At 41.4% G+C, this 17980-nt stretch overlaps 1 protein-coding gene across 1 annotated transcript in view; it reads left to right on the top strand.

The window, feature by feature from the left end:
- EYA2 (EYA transcriptional coactivator and phosphatase 2) overlaps positions 1–17980 on the top strand; it is a 50586-nt gene that overhangs the window by 1374 nt on the left and 31232 nt on the right. The window contains exons 2-4 of the mRNA XM_009077031.1: positions 3112–3160; positions 3756–3898; positions 6715–6831. Coding sequence (XP_009075279.1) covers positions 3112–3160; positions 3756–3898; positions 6715–6831 — 309 coding nt within the window. The remainder of the gene's footprint in view (positions 1–3111; positions 3161–3755; positions 3899–6714; positions 6832–17980) is intronic.

The raw sequence follows: 17980 nt of genomic DNA, 5'->3' as shown, positions 1-17980 counted from the left end.
CTTTCCCTTGAAAATACTTCTTGTTAATTTGAAGAACAGGAAAATACCTGTGTGTTTGTCAGTTCTCAGACTGACTGAGCTCTTAATGCAATGAAACCACACAAAAGTGCGCTCTGTCTTACAGACAGATTTAAATTTAGCAAGTCTAGGCATAGTACTTACTCATTTAGATGTCCACACAGCTGTCTGGCCTGCTGTTTTCATGGGTGTTTATCATGAGATGTACAGTTATATTGGTCTAATTTTCAAGTGCAGGTTTTGCCTCTCGTCCTGCTCTTTCGGGTAGAAACACATGTAGGATTAACTTTGCCTTTTCTTCTCAATGACAGTAGCATATTGCATGTTCACACACAGTAAATTCCTACTTGGCATTCTTGGCAAATTTATTTACTATGTGCTTAGTCTTTCAAAATTTGTAGCTGTAGTGTTTTCCAAATAGAAAAGAACTTAAGCTTATGCTCAAACTGTCTGTTCTGTGGTTTTTCGATGTAAAATGCATAATGAATTAAAGGAATGAATACTGAAATGTCTTTTTCTTCAGTGAAGTTCTGGTTTCTAATGAGGGACAGACAAATGGTTTAGTTCTTGTTCTCATGATCTCAAATTCTAATTTTCGAAACTGTTTTCTTTCAGGTAAGTCAATGCAAATTTTTCATAGTGAGTTTGAAGGTGCCTCAGGTAAGCCCAACCCAATCTTTTTTCTGTGTGTCTAAGTGAATCTGTATGTTTGTATAGCACTATTCTTTGTCAATGTTTTAAACTAAACCTCTTTACCTGATGCTTGAGAACTGGGTTATTTACCACGTTTTGTAGGTAGAGAAACTAAGGATTGCAGGTAGGTTTTGCTTTGCTAAGGTGTTTGAGGGTTGTAAGAACATGAAGGAGGAATCTTTACAGTTTTGTTTCTGTCTGTGATTAGGGCTGTCTAGGTTTCACAGGTATTTGCATAAATTAATACTCTAAAAAAAGAATAATATGGAGTAATTAATATTTTCAGTTAGAACTCATGATGCTGCATTTTTAATTGAAATTGAGTCTAAAAAGGTATCGGATGCAATGGAAGTGTTTTTAAAAACACTTTGGTGTAATCTTTGTGATATATATGTAAAGTGATCAAGCTATGGGAAATGTTGTGGAAAAGGGTTATGTTTCAAAAAAGGGTTAAATCAGGAAGAGCAAACATTTCAGATGTGACCATGTTGGATCTTTTTGGACAATCTATCCATGTTTACAGCATAACAAGTTGCCCAAACCCATGGGACTACTTGCATGGATTTAGACTTTATATGTACTTGCCTATTTCTGTAAGTAAAATACAATTTAATTGCTTAATTCACCAACTTACCAATGGCTGAACAAATTCAGTTGTGCTGTTCTGGACAGTTTAGTACTGAAGACAATCCATCTGCAGCATTGCAGGTATGTCCCTGGGGACACATGGGCAGCACTGCAGGTGTGTCCTGCCTGGCAGCAGCAATGTGCAGGCTCTGGGGCACTGCAGCAATCTCCCTCTGCACCCAGCAACTGCACCTGCAGCTGAGAATTCACCTTCTGCATGAGATGGGATGGTGTTTGCTGTCCTGTGCAGTGAATTGCACTAGTGATGCCAACAGCCAGTGCTGAGGGTGGTGCTGCTCCCATCAGGGACATGCCATGCTTGGTGTTCTCCCTGCATGGAGAAACTGTGCAGTTAGCCTGGTGTGTTCACTGATGTAGTCAGCAGAAACACAGGCTGAGTCAGTTGTGCCTAATGATCGTGGGAGTGTTTTGGTGTTTATTGTGTTGAAATAACAACTAACAGCTCCAGCCAGGAACCGAGAAGCAAAATCTGGATGGCATTGTGGAGGCAACCTGCATTATAACACTCAAGGTGACATTTTGGTATGATGTTTTCAGTACAATTTGCAGGCGACTTGCAGGTTTGAATTTAATCATAAAATCATAGAATTTAGGAGTTGGAATGGACCTTACAGATCATCCAGTCCCAACCCCCTGCCATGGGCAGAGACACCTCCTCACTAGATCAGGTTGCTCAAGGCTCATCCAGCCTGGACTTGAACACCACCAGGGTTGGGGCAGCCACAGCCTCCCTGGGCAACCTGTGCCAGGAGTTCACCACCCTTCTAGTAAAAAACCTTTTCCTCACATCCAGCCTAGACTTTCCCTCCCTCAGGTTGAATCCATTACCCCTTGTCCTATCACTGCAGGTCCTAACACAGACTCCCTCTCCAGCTCCTTGTAGACCCTTCAGATATTGAAAAGTTGCTCTGAGGTCTCCACACAACCTTTTCGTCCCCAGGCTGAAGAGCTCCAACCTCCTCAGCCTGTCTTCATAGGGGAGATGCTCCAGTCCTCTTAACAACTTTGTGGCCTCTTCTGGTCTTGCTCCAACAGTTCCATGTCCTCCTTATGTAGAGGACACCAGATATTTTGTTGTAAGTTTTTAATTGAGTAAATCTAAATTTTTCTCAAAATAAAGCTGGCGGCACATTTCTTTTTGGAAGTGTTACAGGACACAACTGTTGGGTCCATTGGAAGGCATCCTGCAGGTATAACTTGTGTGATAGTTTTTTTTACTGGGTTAATTCTTTGACTGCTGGCAGGTCAGTAAGGTAGACTCTAGTTAACGCAAAAAAATTCAAATTAAGGAGGTTTACAATATTGTATTTTGAATATTTATTTTGATTTGATAGATTTTAATGAACATGAAAGAAAATGAGTCATAGTCTAGGAGAGTACCAAGAAAAGCAAAGGAGCAAAAAGTGCAGTGAGCTCAAGTCACTTCAGCAATCACAAGAGTTGCTTTTATAGCCTTTAGCATATGAGTCATCACTCCAAAGCTCCAACTTCATGGCTGATATCAGTCCCATGGGAAGAAGAAACTGGTAGTTCAATCAATCATTATCACCCTCAGTTAAAAACTAAATCTATACTTGTTGTTAAGCAGGGAATAGCTTTCTTACCTACCTCAGTTTGAGGAGATTCTCTGAAAAACAGTCATCTAAATCCTGTCTATTTTTCTCAAACCAGCAGTGGTAGAAACAATTGTATCAGTTTGGCCGTAGAACAGAACATGATAAAAATCTAAGACCCTTTAATTTTGTTTTCCAGGCAGCAGCAAAGCAGCACCACAGTGTCCTCTCCATCTGTACACCACAAAGTGAGTGCTGGTGCCAAGTGCTGTAATTTAGAAACTGTGTTTTGCTGAACAGCCATTTTGTGCAGACTTCTGTCACCTCAAAAAACATCTGCCTTAAGCCCATCCACCTGTTCCCCCGCACGTCTCTGGCACAGTGAAGTAACTGGTTCTTAATGCTCTTAGATACGGAGTGAAATAAGGTTTGAGGTACTGTGCACTGTATTTTCATACCCCTGGGAATCCAAACCTTATCAGTTTGAATATTGTTGTGTTTATGAGTAACCACAGAGGAATATGTCAAAATGTCAGGGATTTCCCATCACACTCACTTGTTTGGCAAACTCAAAATGAAACACGAAAAATCAGTGTTGATTTTTTTTTTTTTTTAACTTGCATGTATTTTGTACAGTCTTAAAGTCCCCATGCATTTAGGTAGGTTAATCTGATACTGAAACAAACTTCTGCTCCAGTCTAGTAAATTCCTAGTTCCCAAACTATTCCGCATCATACTTGGGGTGTTATTTTATCAAGATGTCTCTAAGTGTTCTACCTGTTCTCTAGAAGATCATGTACAGTAAAAATTGCCTTAGACCTTCTGTTTTCTTGTTCTGAATAGACATTATCCCCATATAGTGACAGTCCCATCTTTCCCAACAATGGCAACATATGGACAGACTCAGTACAGCACGGGAATCCAGCAGGCTGCTGCATACACTGCCTATCCTCCTCCAGGGCAGCCCTATGGCATCCCTTCCTACAGTGAGTACTCTGGGATCATGTTACCTTACAAGGGCATTGTCCTCTTGCTGCTAGCAAAATGTGTTTGAAGTCTTGACCTTTTTGTCTTTTGTGTCTCAGCAATGTTCTCTTCTCAGGCTTAGAGGAAAATCTGTCTTGGTTAAAAATGTTAGATTAACTTTGAACTACCTATCAGTTCTTTATATCATGGGTTATGTTTTTACAAAGTTGGTAAGTTTGGAACCAGTAGTAGGATATGAGAAATTCAGGTTCAGTAGGATGAGCCACTTAGAAGTAGTAGCTGGTGAGTGTTCCCATGACTCACTGCCAAGACAAAGTCTCTTGCAGTAAATATGATATTTTTGTAAACTACACTTTGCCTTCCTTGTTTCTTCTTGAAGTCTCAATGGCAGAAGCTACTTTAAGAAAAACCTTTTGTGTATTATTACAGAAGAGCCAAGACACAGAGCAGAATAAGGCCTGGGTGAAATGATACAGAGTACTTTAGTTCTGGAAGATAATGTGTGTTTAAATGGACAGTTATTAACTGTAGGTACAGTAAACATTTCTAACACCAGTCAGCTTTGTTCCCTGCTCTTCTGCACAGCCTTGCCAGCAGCTGTGGGGAGATGGTGCTGGGCAGGAACAGCTGGGGATTCACATAGGAAACTAATCAAACCAGCACTCCTGACAGAGGAATGCCTGGTAAACCAAGTGTTAAGAGTGTCTTCAAGCTCTGCATGGAAATACTGAGCTCTTGGGGGAGCTGAGAAGTTCTTTCCACTCCTAAAGACCAAAGAGATGTTGCTCTTGTTTAGGTACAGCTCTTTAACAGAAAGCTTTGGGCTTCTTATTCCTGCCTGATCCCATGAGTGCTGAGTCTTGCACTATTAAAATGGTTTTGTTTCCATTCATGTTTTCTTTTATGCTCCTAAACACCTTCATTTACTTAGCAAATACAATACCTCTTCCCAACAAGAAACCTTTATACAGTCATTGCCAAGGCTTTTACTGAGGGAAATTCAGTGCAGCAGTCTGGAAAGCCAGGGAAGTGAGCTTGGCAGAGCTGAAGCTCTACCAGGATGATGAGAGGAATGTTTTGAGACCCTTTCCTTGAGCTACTTGTGTGTTTGCATCAGCTGGCTGAGTTCCAAGGCAAACTCTGAACAGTTGTCCTGTTAGAGCAGGTGAAAGTAGAGCCATTTGCTACTGCCTAGAGGCTTTAGGGCATACATGTGTCAGGCCCATATGCTGCTTATAAATCCTGTGGATGACCTCTTAGCATCCTTGAGCAGTGGTTTCCCTCCCCCCAGCCCATATACCCTCTCTAAGATACTCAACACAGCATATGAAAAACTCCACCTGGCTGACAACCAAGAACAATGAAGCAGTATTGTTTTTAGGCACAAAAATAAAACCGGGCCAGTTTCTAGACAAAACAGAACATTGTGTGGAAATTAATTTGGTGCTAAGTTATTTCGTTGTCTGACAACAATTTTTAGCCTTCCAAAAAGGCCCATTGGCTGAAGATTGATTGGAGCTGGGGTAGGTGGAATGCTGTCATGTGGAGTGCTGATGGGACTGAAAAGCACAGGATGTTAGGAAAAGTGGCTTCTTTGCACACACTTCACTTCCCCAGCAGCGATGGAGCCAGATGATTGCACCAGCACGTGTTCCTTCAGTGTCCAAAGAAACTTTCTGCCTCTCACAGTGCAGCATTGTCCTCTGGTTGCTAACTTGTACTCGGGTTACCTCACAACTCTCCTCACCTAAAGCTAGAATAAGTGATTTTCATTAGAGAAAACATTATCTGGGAGAATTGATTCCCAACCTGAGCAGATGCAAACTTGTTGCTTTTAAGAGTCATTAAGCTAGAAAACAATATGTTTGGGGAAAAGCACCTGAATTCAAGTTGTCTTTTGGCAGGTTTACCTACGAGAAGATGACAACAGCCTGGGAAGTGTGTAAATCCAAGGCCCAAACATCACCAGGGTCTTTGTTTAGACCCAGCACTCAGGGAGTGTCCAATGGCCTTTTTTTGTTGTGTGCAAATAGGCCTGCAAAGGAGGAAGGATCACACCCAAAGGGTTCAGAATAAGAAGCACCTTAGAGCTGTTTATTTTAATAATACAGCTGTGCGATCTCAGCAGCATCTCAGAATAAAATATCAACCCCTTTCATTACCAGCAAGGGTTTCATCTTGCAATGTTTAATTCAGCTGTTGCTGTTCCCCTTGTAAATTGTCAGTTTAATTGCTTGATGTGAGTAATGAAAAGATTTTTGTGGCTTCAGGGCTTACCTATTGTTCCTGAAGTGTATGTTGTATCTAACTGAATAGATGAGAACCCTTCTGTATGACTTGCCAATAAATGTTTTGATACCAAGGCTGAAAACATAATGCAAGTAAAAAAATGAATCTGTTGAGAACAGAAGTCTTGAGGTTATTTTGTTGAACGTCCTATTGCTTTGTTAATCATTTGTTGCATCCGATAACTGTTCAGAAAGTTCATGAGTCAGTGAGTTTGCTTAAAACAAAACTATTTGTTCAGAAATTGTTTTTGAAAACAATATTAATCATGGTTGTTTACCCATGTTGGTGAATGTTCATTCAGGTATGGATACAGGATGTAGCTGACTCAAATATTATTTATTTGACTCTGTTATTATCCTGTTTGGGTAATGCAGATAATATATATATATGTGTGTGTGTGTAAGGAAAAAAGAGTTTATTAAGTTAAAATCTAGCTGAAAAATGGTTAATTCCTAGACTTGCTTCTTGTACCTTTATATGACAAACACTGATGTTCTGCTCTTGGTTCTCACTATATACCCCACAGGCATTAAAACAGAGGACAGCCTGAGCCATTCCCCAGGACAGAGTGGGTTTCTCAGCTATGGGTCCAGCTTCAGTACCCCAACAGCAGGACAAGCCCCATACACATACCAGATGCATGGTGAGTGCAGCTCAGTGCCTGGCAGGATGTGCTGTGGGCACTCAGAATCCCATACCCTGTTTAGACCCTTCTGCAGTTCCTGTGGACAGCTTAGGTGTAGACAGTCAGCACAGGGAAGGAGGTAAGTCTTCATAGATCTGTTTTGCTCATCAAGGCATTGATTGCTGGCTGAGGAACTGGGTTTAACACCAGTATACCCTAGTAGAATTTCACATATGATCAATATAAGCTTTGTCTTTCTGCAGAAACTGTGTTTTCTTTTTTTTTTTTGATTGGTTCTGTGACTACATACCTGGGATTGTTGTGTTAGTGTGAATTCCTGCATTCTGAGTGGAAGCAAAACAAAGGTGGTTTTACACTTCATGCAAACAGTCCTGTCAGTATTCTGCTGCTTTCTGCCTTATGGTGACCTGAACAAACTGCTCTGTGGTTAGACTTCTGTATGTTCTCTCCACTAATTCTTTTTTTTGAAAAGTTGATGCTTTGATATTAAAAAAAAGAGGAATGACTTTGCTGGAGGAAAGACAAATGCACAAAGGATAGAGCTCTGCCTTGTCTTTGTACTCCCCTCAGAGATTTTCCAAGGACTGGAAAACCAAAGAGGAGTTGCATGCCTTTCCCAAGTTCTTGTGGAAAGGCAGAGACATCAAGTCCACCACTTTGCTTTTTGATATTGTTGAAGGTCTTGGGCAAAATGCCCTTTTGTGTCATTATACTTAGCTGTCTCCCTTGCAAAACCATCTCTGTCAATTCTTGTAATTCTTCTCAGCCCTGAAAGTGAAAGGTGGGCACACATATCTGCTTCGATTTTAAGTCTGAAGCATTGGATGTACTAAATAGTTATAAAAACTGGGCAACAGGGGAAATCAATTTTATTCTAGAAATGATTTATGGAAGCTGCAGACTAAGACCTTCTGCTGAGCCTTTACATGCTCATTTTGTGAGAGCACATATCTCTAACACTAAAGTGGTTTTTGTGGCTTGAATCCCTCATGGCACATGCTGGAGACACCTGGGTTGGATGTGGCACCAAAAAAATTTGAAAAGGTTGCCTTTGGGTTTGGGTTTTGCTTACCTTGACTCCTACAAATTTCATTACTGAGCTGTTGGAGAAGGCAGACTCTTGACTTTCTTGGGCCTGAAGTTTTTAAAGTGGACCCTTTGTTCAGTCAAGAGGTTTAGACAAGCAGATTTTGTGCATCAGCACTTGAAAATGTTACACTTGTGAACAACAGTGACACACCACGTGTTGTACCAAAACAGGCTGAGAAGAACTATGTGCATGAACATGCCATGTTCCCTAGGGCAATGCTATGGTATTAGGTGAAATCACTTCTTTTCAGATATTTATTCCAGGAAGATCATTTCAGCCAGTTCACTAAGCCTTTAATGCAAAAGAAAACAGAGGACAACAGTTTCTGCAAGTGGCAGGTGCTGACTCCAAGGCACAGAGAGCAAGAGTAAATGTGTCTCCCTGCAAAAAAAAAAAATATTTCCACCCTTCTCCTTGCTCATGAGAGGAACAGTCTGAAGCTCCCTGACCATATGGTTTATTTACCTTGCTGAGTGCTAGTGAAAGGTTTGAGTGAGAAGTCAGGAGCCTTCCTGTGCTGAGTGCTACCGAGGAATGTGTGCTCAGTGCTTTCCCACGCCAAAGCACTTGGGGGTGGGGATGGGCTCACTCCATCTCCCTAACACAAGCAAGCAGCTCCCTGTGCCACCCAGCTCCAGGAACACTGAGACTTCTGCCAAGTTCACATCACTCCTTTGGGTCACCCTGTTTCTGACCCAAGCAGGGTCTCTGAGTGATGTGCGAAACCAGCTGAAAAAGGCAAATTTTTATTGAGATATTTTTATAAAAACTGATTTCAGGAATGCTCTTAAAAGTCGATCTCTAAACCCCCATGTCAAGGACAAAATAACTATTGCATCATGTGGAAAGAGAGATCATTAAGAGGGCAATGTGCAGGGGATCAGCAGGGAAAGATATCTCCAGCAGTGTGTGCTGCTCACTTTTGGACTTTAGTAGGAAAGAACTTTTTTTTTAAGCTATTCTCTATAAGTATTGTAAAGTGGTAATAGCTCAAAAACATAAGTGAAATAACTTTGTATTGTTTGCCTCCATTGAGGCTCAGCTCCCAGAACAACACAGCAAAGTGATCTGCAGGTGGTTGGAGTGTGCAGCCCATGTGATTCCTCCTCACTGTCCCCTCACGTAGGAGGAACAGGGTCCAGCAGCACATAAGAACCCACTGTAGGTGTGTGATGCCAATTACCAAGGAATAAATGACCTCTTGGGTAACAAATCCTTATCTCACAGGACTCTTTCCTTCAGTAAGTGGAACATAGTTGGTGCTGGTTTGTTTTTTCTCATGTTTGTTCGGCCCCAGCACTGTCTCTGGCTGGGATACAGGTGTGAGACCTCCCTGCTGGCTGTGGTCAGTAATGTGGTACTTCTGAAGCCAAATTCTGCTCTCTGGTAAGGTCTGTTTGTTTGCATCCCAAACACAGGTGATGCAGGTGTACAGAGCTGCACTCAGCTTTTCATCTTCCACTCCAATTATCAACCATATCCTGGTTCTTGAGTGAGAACAGGTTCCACTGAAAAGCAAGAATGAGGATAGAACATCCTTTTGGTCATTAAGTGGTAAAGAAAAAGAACTATTTTACAGTCAGTCAAAAGGGGAAATCTATTTTCATGCTTCCCTAGCATGAAAATAAATTAAATGTGGAAGAGTTATAAGCCAAATAGCTAATGCAATGTGTCACACACATACATGGATATAAAAGATGAGTTTGGCAAGTTTTGTAGCTTATTAAAAATACATGAAAGTGTATTGCAAAGGTACTGTAGGTTGAAATAATTATTTTAATTCCTATGTAGCAATGGGTATAATAGTATATCATCAGACTCTGAGTAACATTCAGACTGAAATCTGGTATTCACTTACTTACTTTGTAGGGGTGACTTTTTTCTCTCTCTCCTTTTTTTTTTTTTTTAACCACTGCTGTGGATTGGGTTGTTCCATGTCATTATTGTAGTTCCAAAATTATTTGTTTCATAATGAAGATATTTGATATATACACGTGGCCAATCTGGGAATGGCACTCATTTTTAGAGTCCTGAATCTGGAGAGGAAGTAACAGCTTGCATTAGATTTTGGTATTTAAAGTGAGAAATTTGTAATGCTGGTAAACAAATGTTGCTTCAAAGTCCATGCCAATCCTCATGTAAATGTATAATTACAGCACCAAACACCCTGGACTCAGTGTTAGAAATACATTGTGCTTTTTAGCACACATTTTTCTGCATTTACATCTTCTGACAATTTAGCAGTTCAGAGATTTGCTCAGACTTTGGGTAAAATTATTATCAATGATAGAAATTCAACATGAGACGCAAAGATTATATTCCAGCTCTGCCTCAAAATGTTTACCACCTTAAGTGGCAATTGAGGAAAGTGTTTGTTGTTGAAGGTGGAGGAGAAATCTTTGGAATATAAGAAACTTACCATTTAGTGAGCTATGTGAAATACAAAGAGAAAACTGTGCCAGCTTATTAGCTAACATGGAAAACCATCAGCTATGCAGAGACTGCAGTTGCAGCCAGTTTATAGAGCATTTCCTGCGGTTGCCTGAGCATGTGTTACCCCTTTATTGCACATCAGGCCATCTCTTCTCAGCTTATCAGTAATTCCTAGACAATGCCTTGCTCTTCAGTTATTGCTGCTGAAGTGACAGCTGGTATGAAGCTCTAAAGTTGCACAACAGTTAAGACTGTGGCCAAAGACCACTGTGGATACTGTCATTGGGCAGGAAAAGATTTGACCACTTTTTTGGGTTTTTGTTAATGTCCAAGTCTATCTACCCACAAAATACTTTTTACATTACAAAGGAAAATTCAGTTATGTAACTGGGTTAACTTTCCTTTGCCAAGGAATTGCAAAGCAGCATTGAGTTTGGTACAGACATAAACTTGGGACCAAAGACCTATGCAGTGAAATTCTTTGCTACTGCTGAGCATTTGTTTTTTTTGTAGAGTCCTTCTGATCAGCTGTCAAATAGGGAATGAATAGAAAGCAGCAGTTCTTTTGTGCAATGCTGATTTTAAATGGACTAATTATATTTGGTGCTTATGTTTGTGGAATGAATTGGTTATGAATTGTTCTCCTGGCCCAAGACCAAGTAAAATCTGAATATTTAATCCAGCAAAATGTTTTCTTATGCTGGAAACATTTTGACCCTTGTTGATGTCTGGATAATCTAGACAAATTTTTTTCTAAGAGATTTTGCAATTGTGTGCCAGTTTGTCTGTTCCAAATTTAATACAAGGGTATAAATACCTATTTGGCACGGATAGTTACCTCTGCCTGCATGAATTTTGCAAAGGAAGTGCACGTTTAATTTTAAGCTTGATTCTCTAAGTACTTGGTGATGAAAATAGTGATGAAATTTCAATCTACACTTGAGAAATGTGGATCACACTTGTGCATACAGATAGCAAATCCATATGAAGACTCGGAGACTAGAGAGGAGCAAGAGCATGTTCTCAACAAACTGTCACTCAGATGCCTTAGATTCACAAAATTTAATTTCAGTAGAAAAGGAGTAGCCTCTTTCAAAAGCTTCTGCTTCACAGCTGGTTTGCATTAATTGCAGTCTAAAACCGTGGCAGTAAAGCTGTGCTCCACTCAGTGGTGAGGTCAGAAGGGAGAGGCCTCTCCTCAGGAGGGGTCAGACCTCACTTTTTGCAGTGTAAATACAAGGTTCCTCAGAATAACAGCACAGTCTCCCTTTCAAAGATTTTTAAACACCAGGGGCTGGCTGTGCTACATTGACTTTGTTTTGAGTCAGCTATCTTACAGGAGAGGGAAGTCAGGGGGAGAGGCAAAGGTGTTGACAGTGATGCACTGTAAGCTGCAAGGATTTGTGCTACTGCTGCTCAAGGAGAAAGCTCTGCTCTAACTTCTCAGTTCATGGAAACTAAATGTGAACTGGTATAGTCAAAACCAGGAATCTTCTCTGAGACAGAGCATTTACTTTGGAGGTATCTTGTGTCTGCTTGAGAGTTTTGTGTGGCTCATCAGGCTTGCAGAGGGGACATGGGAACAGGCAGGACAGCCACAATGAGAGAGAAGCTGTAAGGTAGGGAACAAGAGGAAAGGGACAGGATAAGGAAATTACAACTTGTGTGGGGTGTGATGAGGATGTAGGAGCCAACAGAGAGGAAAGTAGTGATGTTTCCCTAACCTGCTGCTTGACCATCTTGGTAGTATTTGTGGAGGTCAGATAAAATTCTCATAACATGGGTTAATGAGCAAAATCAGCATAGAAAACAGTCACAGCAATGTTTGGATGTCACAGAGTTTATGGATTTTATTTTCATTGCTTCTGTAGGATGTAAAATAACCCAAAAACATAGGATGGTAACAGCTTGGGAAATAATGAACTTGGCCTTGATTATTCAGCTTATAGTGCAGTTGGCAAAGAATATGCTAAAATGTTACAGAAGCTTCACTGAATAATTGATTTGGTATACCTAATGATGATTTCTTGAAAATATCTAGAAGGCAAGAGGAGAGCTAGTGTAAAATTACACTGAAAAATCTGGATCAAGAAACATCATACCTGCATAGTCAAGCACTTGAAATTTAGGAAACATTAAATTTATGATGCTGTGCAGTATTGGTACTGCTTTTGTTGTCTCTCATTTCCAAGCACTGTGTGAGGTAATGCTCTGGTGGAAAAAATAGAATGCAGTCATAGGATCAGAGACTGGGATGATGTTTGTGGACAAGTACAGTCTGACCCTGCTTCAGTCAGCACAGGCTGTGCAGCTCAGGAGTTTCTGAACTGCTGTGTTGGCATTTGATAACACTCCTGCATGGGCCTTTTTGTATGTAATTTGGATGCCCTTTCTTTATATTGGCAGGGTTTAAACACTGTCACTTCTGCACCACAATACTGTGACCTCTAGAACTCTGAGGATACCTGCACTCTGTGAAGAAGAGTCCATTGACAGTTATTAAAGATGAAAAGAGGAGGATATAAACTTGATTTAGACAGTCTGTAACTGGCAGATTAATTGAAGCTGGCAAGGCAATACCAGGGCAAAGATCAGTCTACTGTTGTGTTTCTTACACTTCTCTCTGAGCATCCACTGTTGGCCACTGTTGTGGCTCTTTTCCTGGGGGCCCTGCAGGACTGAAGCACTGTGTAGACAGGCTGGAAAAGCCCTGGCCAAATGCCTGGCTCAAGAGTGTTCAGCTGAGGGAATCTAAGTACTGGGTCAAGGAGTGGGTCAAGGAGTGTGCTGCCCAGCTCCCTCTTTTCTATTGGTGTTCAGAGACTTACTCTGCTCAAGAGGAAGATAATCAATAAATATGTAGCTATGCTGACAGGGCACATTTTTGTCCCCAATTGCTAGTTAGATTTTAATGCTGACCTGGGAACTGAAGTCTTGTGGCCAGTAATCAGCAGAGGAGGTGGCCAATCCAGCTTTCCTTTATCAAATCTTATTATCTGTCAGTGAAGGATTGTGTCCAGGATGAAACTGCAGCTGGAGGATTCTTTACTCTTTGGTGTCAGCAAAATAAAGTCAGTTTTGCTGGCTGTTTTTTCAATGAGGGATTATGCAGGAACAGTCTACATCCTCCTCGTAAGGATGTTCACTTTTTCAGCCCAAAACATTTCCTTCTGATTTGTTTTTGAAGACAGTCCAGTGTGATTTCCTTCTATAGCTGCAGTATCATTTGATGGAAGTGGTTAAAAACACTTTCTTAAAATACAATAAAATTTAATTGCTTCCCATGGTTCAAATCCTGAGAGTAAATATAAACCATCCCAGCACTTTCAACACCATTTTTGAGCTGGATTGAGCTATACAGGTGACCAGGCTCAAAAGGATGGTAAAAACCAGGCCCTTAAAACTGCTCCGGTCATCACTTATTAAAGCTCTTTGAGGCTCTGTGGGTTGAGTGCTCCCAGGGGCAGGCAGCAGGGGAAGAGCTTTGACTCAGAAAAACTGTACTGTGAAATGTGTTTTATATCACCATCCAGAGTGCCCTCAAACACCTGGTCAGGCTCACAGGAGTGGATGGGATTGTGGTGGGAGACAAATGGACTTGTTCAGAATGGGTTGTGTAGCTGAGAGCATTGTCCATAGGAGGTGTTCGTATGCTGCTGGGAGCAATGTCCTTCCACAGACACTGCTGATGTCAAGTGCTGTAATGTTGTAGAATCATGCTTTTCATCTAGCTTAATGTAGTGTGCTCTTCCCTGTGCTGTCTGAGCCCTTCCAGACAGAAATACAAGACTTTTTGGGGAAGGGTTCATTACCCCTAATGGCAAACAGTTGAGCAATATGCTGCAAAGTACGTATGGGTTGAGTTTTTCTTTTCCTTTAACAGGTCAGATAGTCTTGAAATACCTCCACAGCTGACAGCCATGCAACATTTTATGAGTCTTCTTGCCCAGTAAATGCAGGCAGATGTTGTAGGATTTGAAACCTAACAAGGCACTGGAGTAGAGCTGGTGGGAGGTAATTTTGATGAGTGCTTAACCTCTCACTAAAAAAGTAGCAGCTTGGAGAGGGCAGTATTTACTGCAGGAAACATTAGCTTGTCAGAGAGCTAAAGCAAAGAACCTCTCTGAATGACCATGCAAGTCTTCAGCCAGATGTTCTGCATAGCATAGAGTAATGCACACTCTGCAGGGAGGTAGACTGAGGCCTTTGCTTGCATCACTCACAGTCAGCACTGCTTCCTGTAGGAAAACAGCTTGCTGATGTAAGAATGCACAAACCATTCAATGCAGGCTTGTAAAATACCATGCAACTCAGCTGACTCCTGCAGGCATTTATTTTATTAGTCCTAAGTGATTGTATCATCCTTTGGGATAACTCTCTGTGGACCCACTCTGTGGTTCATCTGCAAGTTAGAGGAAATGCTTGTATCTAAGCCTCATTATTCTGGTTTTTTGGGGTTAAACCATGACACAAGCATATTTAGAAGTGCCCATGGTAGCCACTGTCTTCTAAGTGTTCCTGGACTCACAATTTCTGGTGGCTGCCAGAGCTGTGATAAACACTGGCACTGGCCACCTGTGTTGAACCTGACTATCTCCTCTGACTGTTGAGGATTTCCTTGAATGCTGGAAGTGCAAACCATCTGTTCTTTATTCACTTTTGAGCAGTAGAGGAGACTTGGAGGACACCTCCCTGATGTCAGGTCCCCTCTGGCCTGTGAAAGGCAAGGACACAAACCTGATATTCAAAGCTTGCTGTGGTTTTAATCTGCACTACACCACAAGCCCATCCTGTCTCCATAATCAGCACTCCCTAAGACACCAATATTCCTATATGGTACTGTGTATTCACAAGCTGGAAGAAAACCCTTTTTTAGCAATGCCAGAGCTTAGTTGTGAATATACTGGAAATAACCATGAATATTCCCTTCTTTTCTTTACTTGCTCAAACCTGCCAAGGAGGGGAAGAAATTGCAGCCTGTTATTGCAGTGACTGAAAGACAAATGTAGAAACTGAGAGGGTGAGAAGCTGGCTCAAAGTTTTTGCAGGAACACAGGCCAACTCATGCACCATTGAAATTATCATTGACCATGGCATGGATTTTTGAAATACTTGAATTAAAAAGTGAATGAAGGGAAAATAGCAAATCAAATCCATCTGTATGAGAACAGGAATGTCACATCAATCAGCTCACAAAGAGTTTCTCTATACATGTTGCCCTTGGACACTCATATAGAGAAGGACCACATGTACTTATCAAGGGAAAATCATGGCACTGAATATGCCTGGCACACTCAGGCCTTTTATGCAGTGTCTTTCCATGCAAGTGTGTTTGTGATCTACATCCTTTACAGGAACACTTACAGTCCCATACATCTGAAGAGCTGCTCTGCTTTAGAGTCCAGATTGTTTTATTACCAGCTAAATGTTCTTTAAGCTACCTGTGAATGAGGGCATTGTGACATTTAGCAACTGGCTTGATTGAACACAGATGTGAACCATATTCCATATGGAGAAGATCCAAAGGGAGAGATCTTAGGCTTGTTTCTGATTTGCAAGGAGGAGTTTGAATGCAATTACTTGACATTGAGCTACCAGGATAGATGGAAACAAATCACTTGCACATCTACAGTATTGCAAATGTAAAATCAGCCTCCTTTTGAGGTCATGTGCTGTCCTCAGAGGTCAGGGGAAAAAAGCCAATATATGTGGAAGTAAAAGTCCTGTGGAAATGGGCAGTACCCATGCAGAAATGAGAGGGGCCTAGGAATTCCTGTACATTACTTACCAAGAGGCTTCCTTGGCATGCCCCATTCTGCATAGCAACACTTGCAAACATCATTCCAGACTGTCCCTGAATATTACAAGGAAGAGCTATTACCTGGGAAAGCATTTGGGAAAGAAAATTATTACATGGTGGATGGGACTGAATTGATACTGCCAGTATGCAATATCTGTTGATAATTTTCCTGTTTCTTGCGTGTAAAATCTACTGATGCAAAACTGAAAATGCACGTGGTGGAATTCGTCTTATTATGGAAATGTTTGTTTGTTATCAACAACTTAGGGACAAAAAGCAAATATTTGGGGCCAGTTCCAATATGTTTTCTGAACTACTGAATTCTACAGGTGTGCTTGCAGGAGCTGACTAGCAGGACTCATTCTCTGCTCCTGGAGAAAGAGTTTATCTTTGTCTTCATTGCCTGTAGCTCTTGTTTGTTTTCCTGCTGTTTGAACCGAGGGTGCATCCTTGAAAACATTGTCTCTCTAGCCTGGTCTGTGAAGTGGATCTGGGACTGAGCTATAGTAGTCCCTGTGAGACAGCTTTTGTCTACAAGACAGATATTGATGTTGAAGTGAAATATTGCTGAACCTGAATCTTCAAGAACTTTCTTTCCCTTGCTGACAATTGATTTTTTTTTTTCTAGCAGCTTTTCATCCTGGTTCATCTTGGAGGGTGTTCTAAGATTTTACTAGGTTTGGTTGTCTTGAGTGTTCTTACCTGTAATTATTCTGCTGTAGCAATACTGAGCTGCTAAGATATCCTGAGCTCAGCTGCTCTCGAGGTGTACCCTGGGGAGGGGGTGGCACTCTCTGGATGCAGTGCTGTAGGGCAAGAAAAAGAGAGTTGTGTTTGATTTCAGTTTAGACAAACTATGGTCAAATGATGGTCCTTCTTGGTCAGGATACAATGACAGGGGCCAGAAGAAGAGAAGAACCTGAGTTGCCAGGCCTGTTGAACTCCAGGTTATAGGAAATACCAGTCTTAAGCACTCTCATATTTAATTATGCAGGTGAAAAAATCAAGAAGTTTATTTTCTATCTTTATGCTGCAGTCCTTCCTTTGGAAAATGCCCTGGACAGAGGGATACAGCCTACAGTGCCCTGTAGGGACACCTGAGCTTAGCTAGAATGGCAAAAAAATATTCCACAAAACTACAGTGTAAAGCCCAACACATTGGGTCTAGTCACTGCACTGTGGGAATCCATGGAGTCATTCCCCATCCTCTCACCACTACACCTCTGCCCTCTTCTCCCTGAGCACTTACCTGTCCTGTGTGTACATGGACACACTTGCTCTGCACAGCTGGTGCAAAGTTCAGAGTTAGTTAATTCCAGTTGTGCAAATCTCTCCTTTTTCTCTCTGACTGTTTGGAAACCAGGAGGCTCCGGTATCATGTGCAGGTAGCACAGCAATAAACATGTTCTCATCACAATTTACACATAAAGTGTGAGTCCCTCGAGGTAACTCATCCCACTCTTGACAGCTTTAATAAAGGATGATGGATTGTTTCTAAATGACAGTTTAGGAAAATCAAAAATTCCCCCCTGTATTGTTTTGAGCTCTGGTGTACAAGAGCTGTTTTGTCTTCTGTGAAAGTTGTTTTTGCCTGTAAGCACTGGGGCTCTATTACTCCTCTTCATAGTGGTGAGAAATGCTTAGTTACCACAGGAACACATTCATCCTGCTGCATACTCTTGACTTTTTGAAAAACTGCAGAAGCCTAGTGTGGGTGGGGAGTGGGGAAATGCCAATAGCTGAATGTATTGCTGTCTTTGGGATGCTGCTCTGGGCAGTGTCCCTGGATGGGTTTTGGGGAGGAGGAGGAGGGGTTGGACACT

This window comes from Acanthisitta chloris, unplaced genomic scaffold (assembly GCF_000695815.1).
Source record: "Acanthisitta chloris isolate BGI_N310 unplaced genomic scaffold, ASM69581v1 scaffold11346, whole genome shotgun sequence".
Lineage (NCBI taxonomy): Eukaryota > Metazoa > Chordata > Aves > Passeriformes > Acanthisittidae > Acanthisitta > Acanthisitta chloris.
This window is presented reverse-complemented; position numbering and strand designations above follow the sequence as displayed.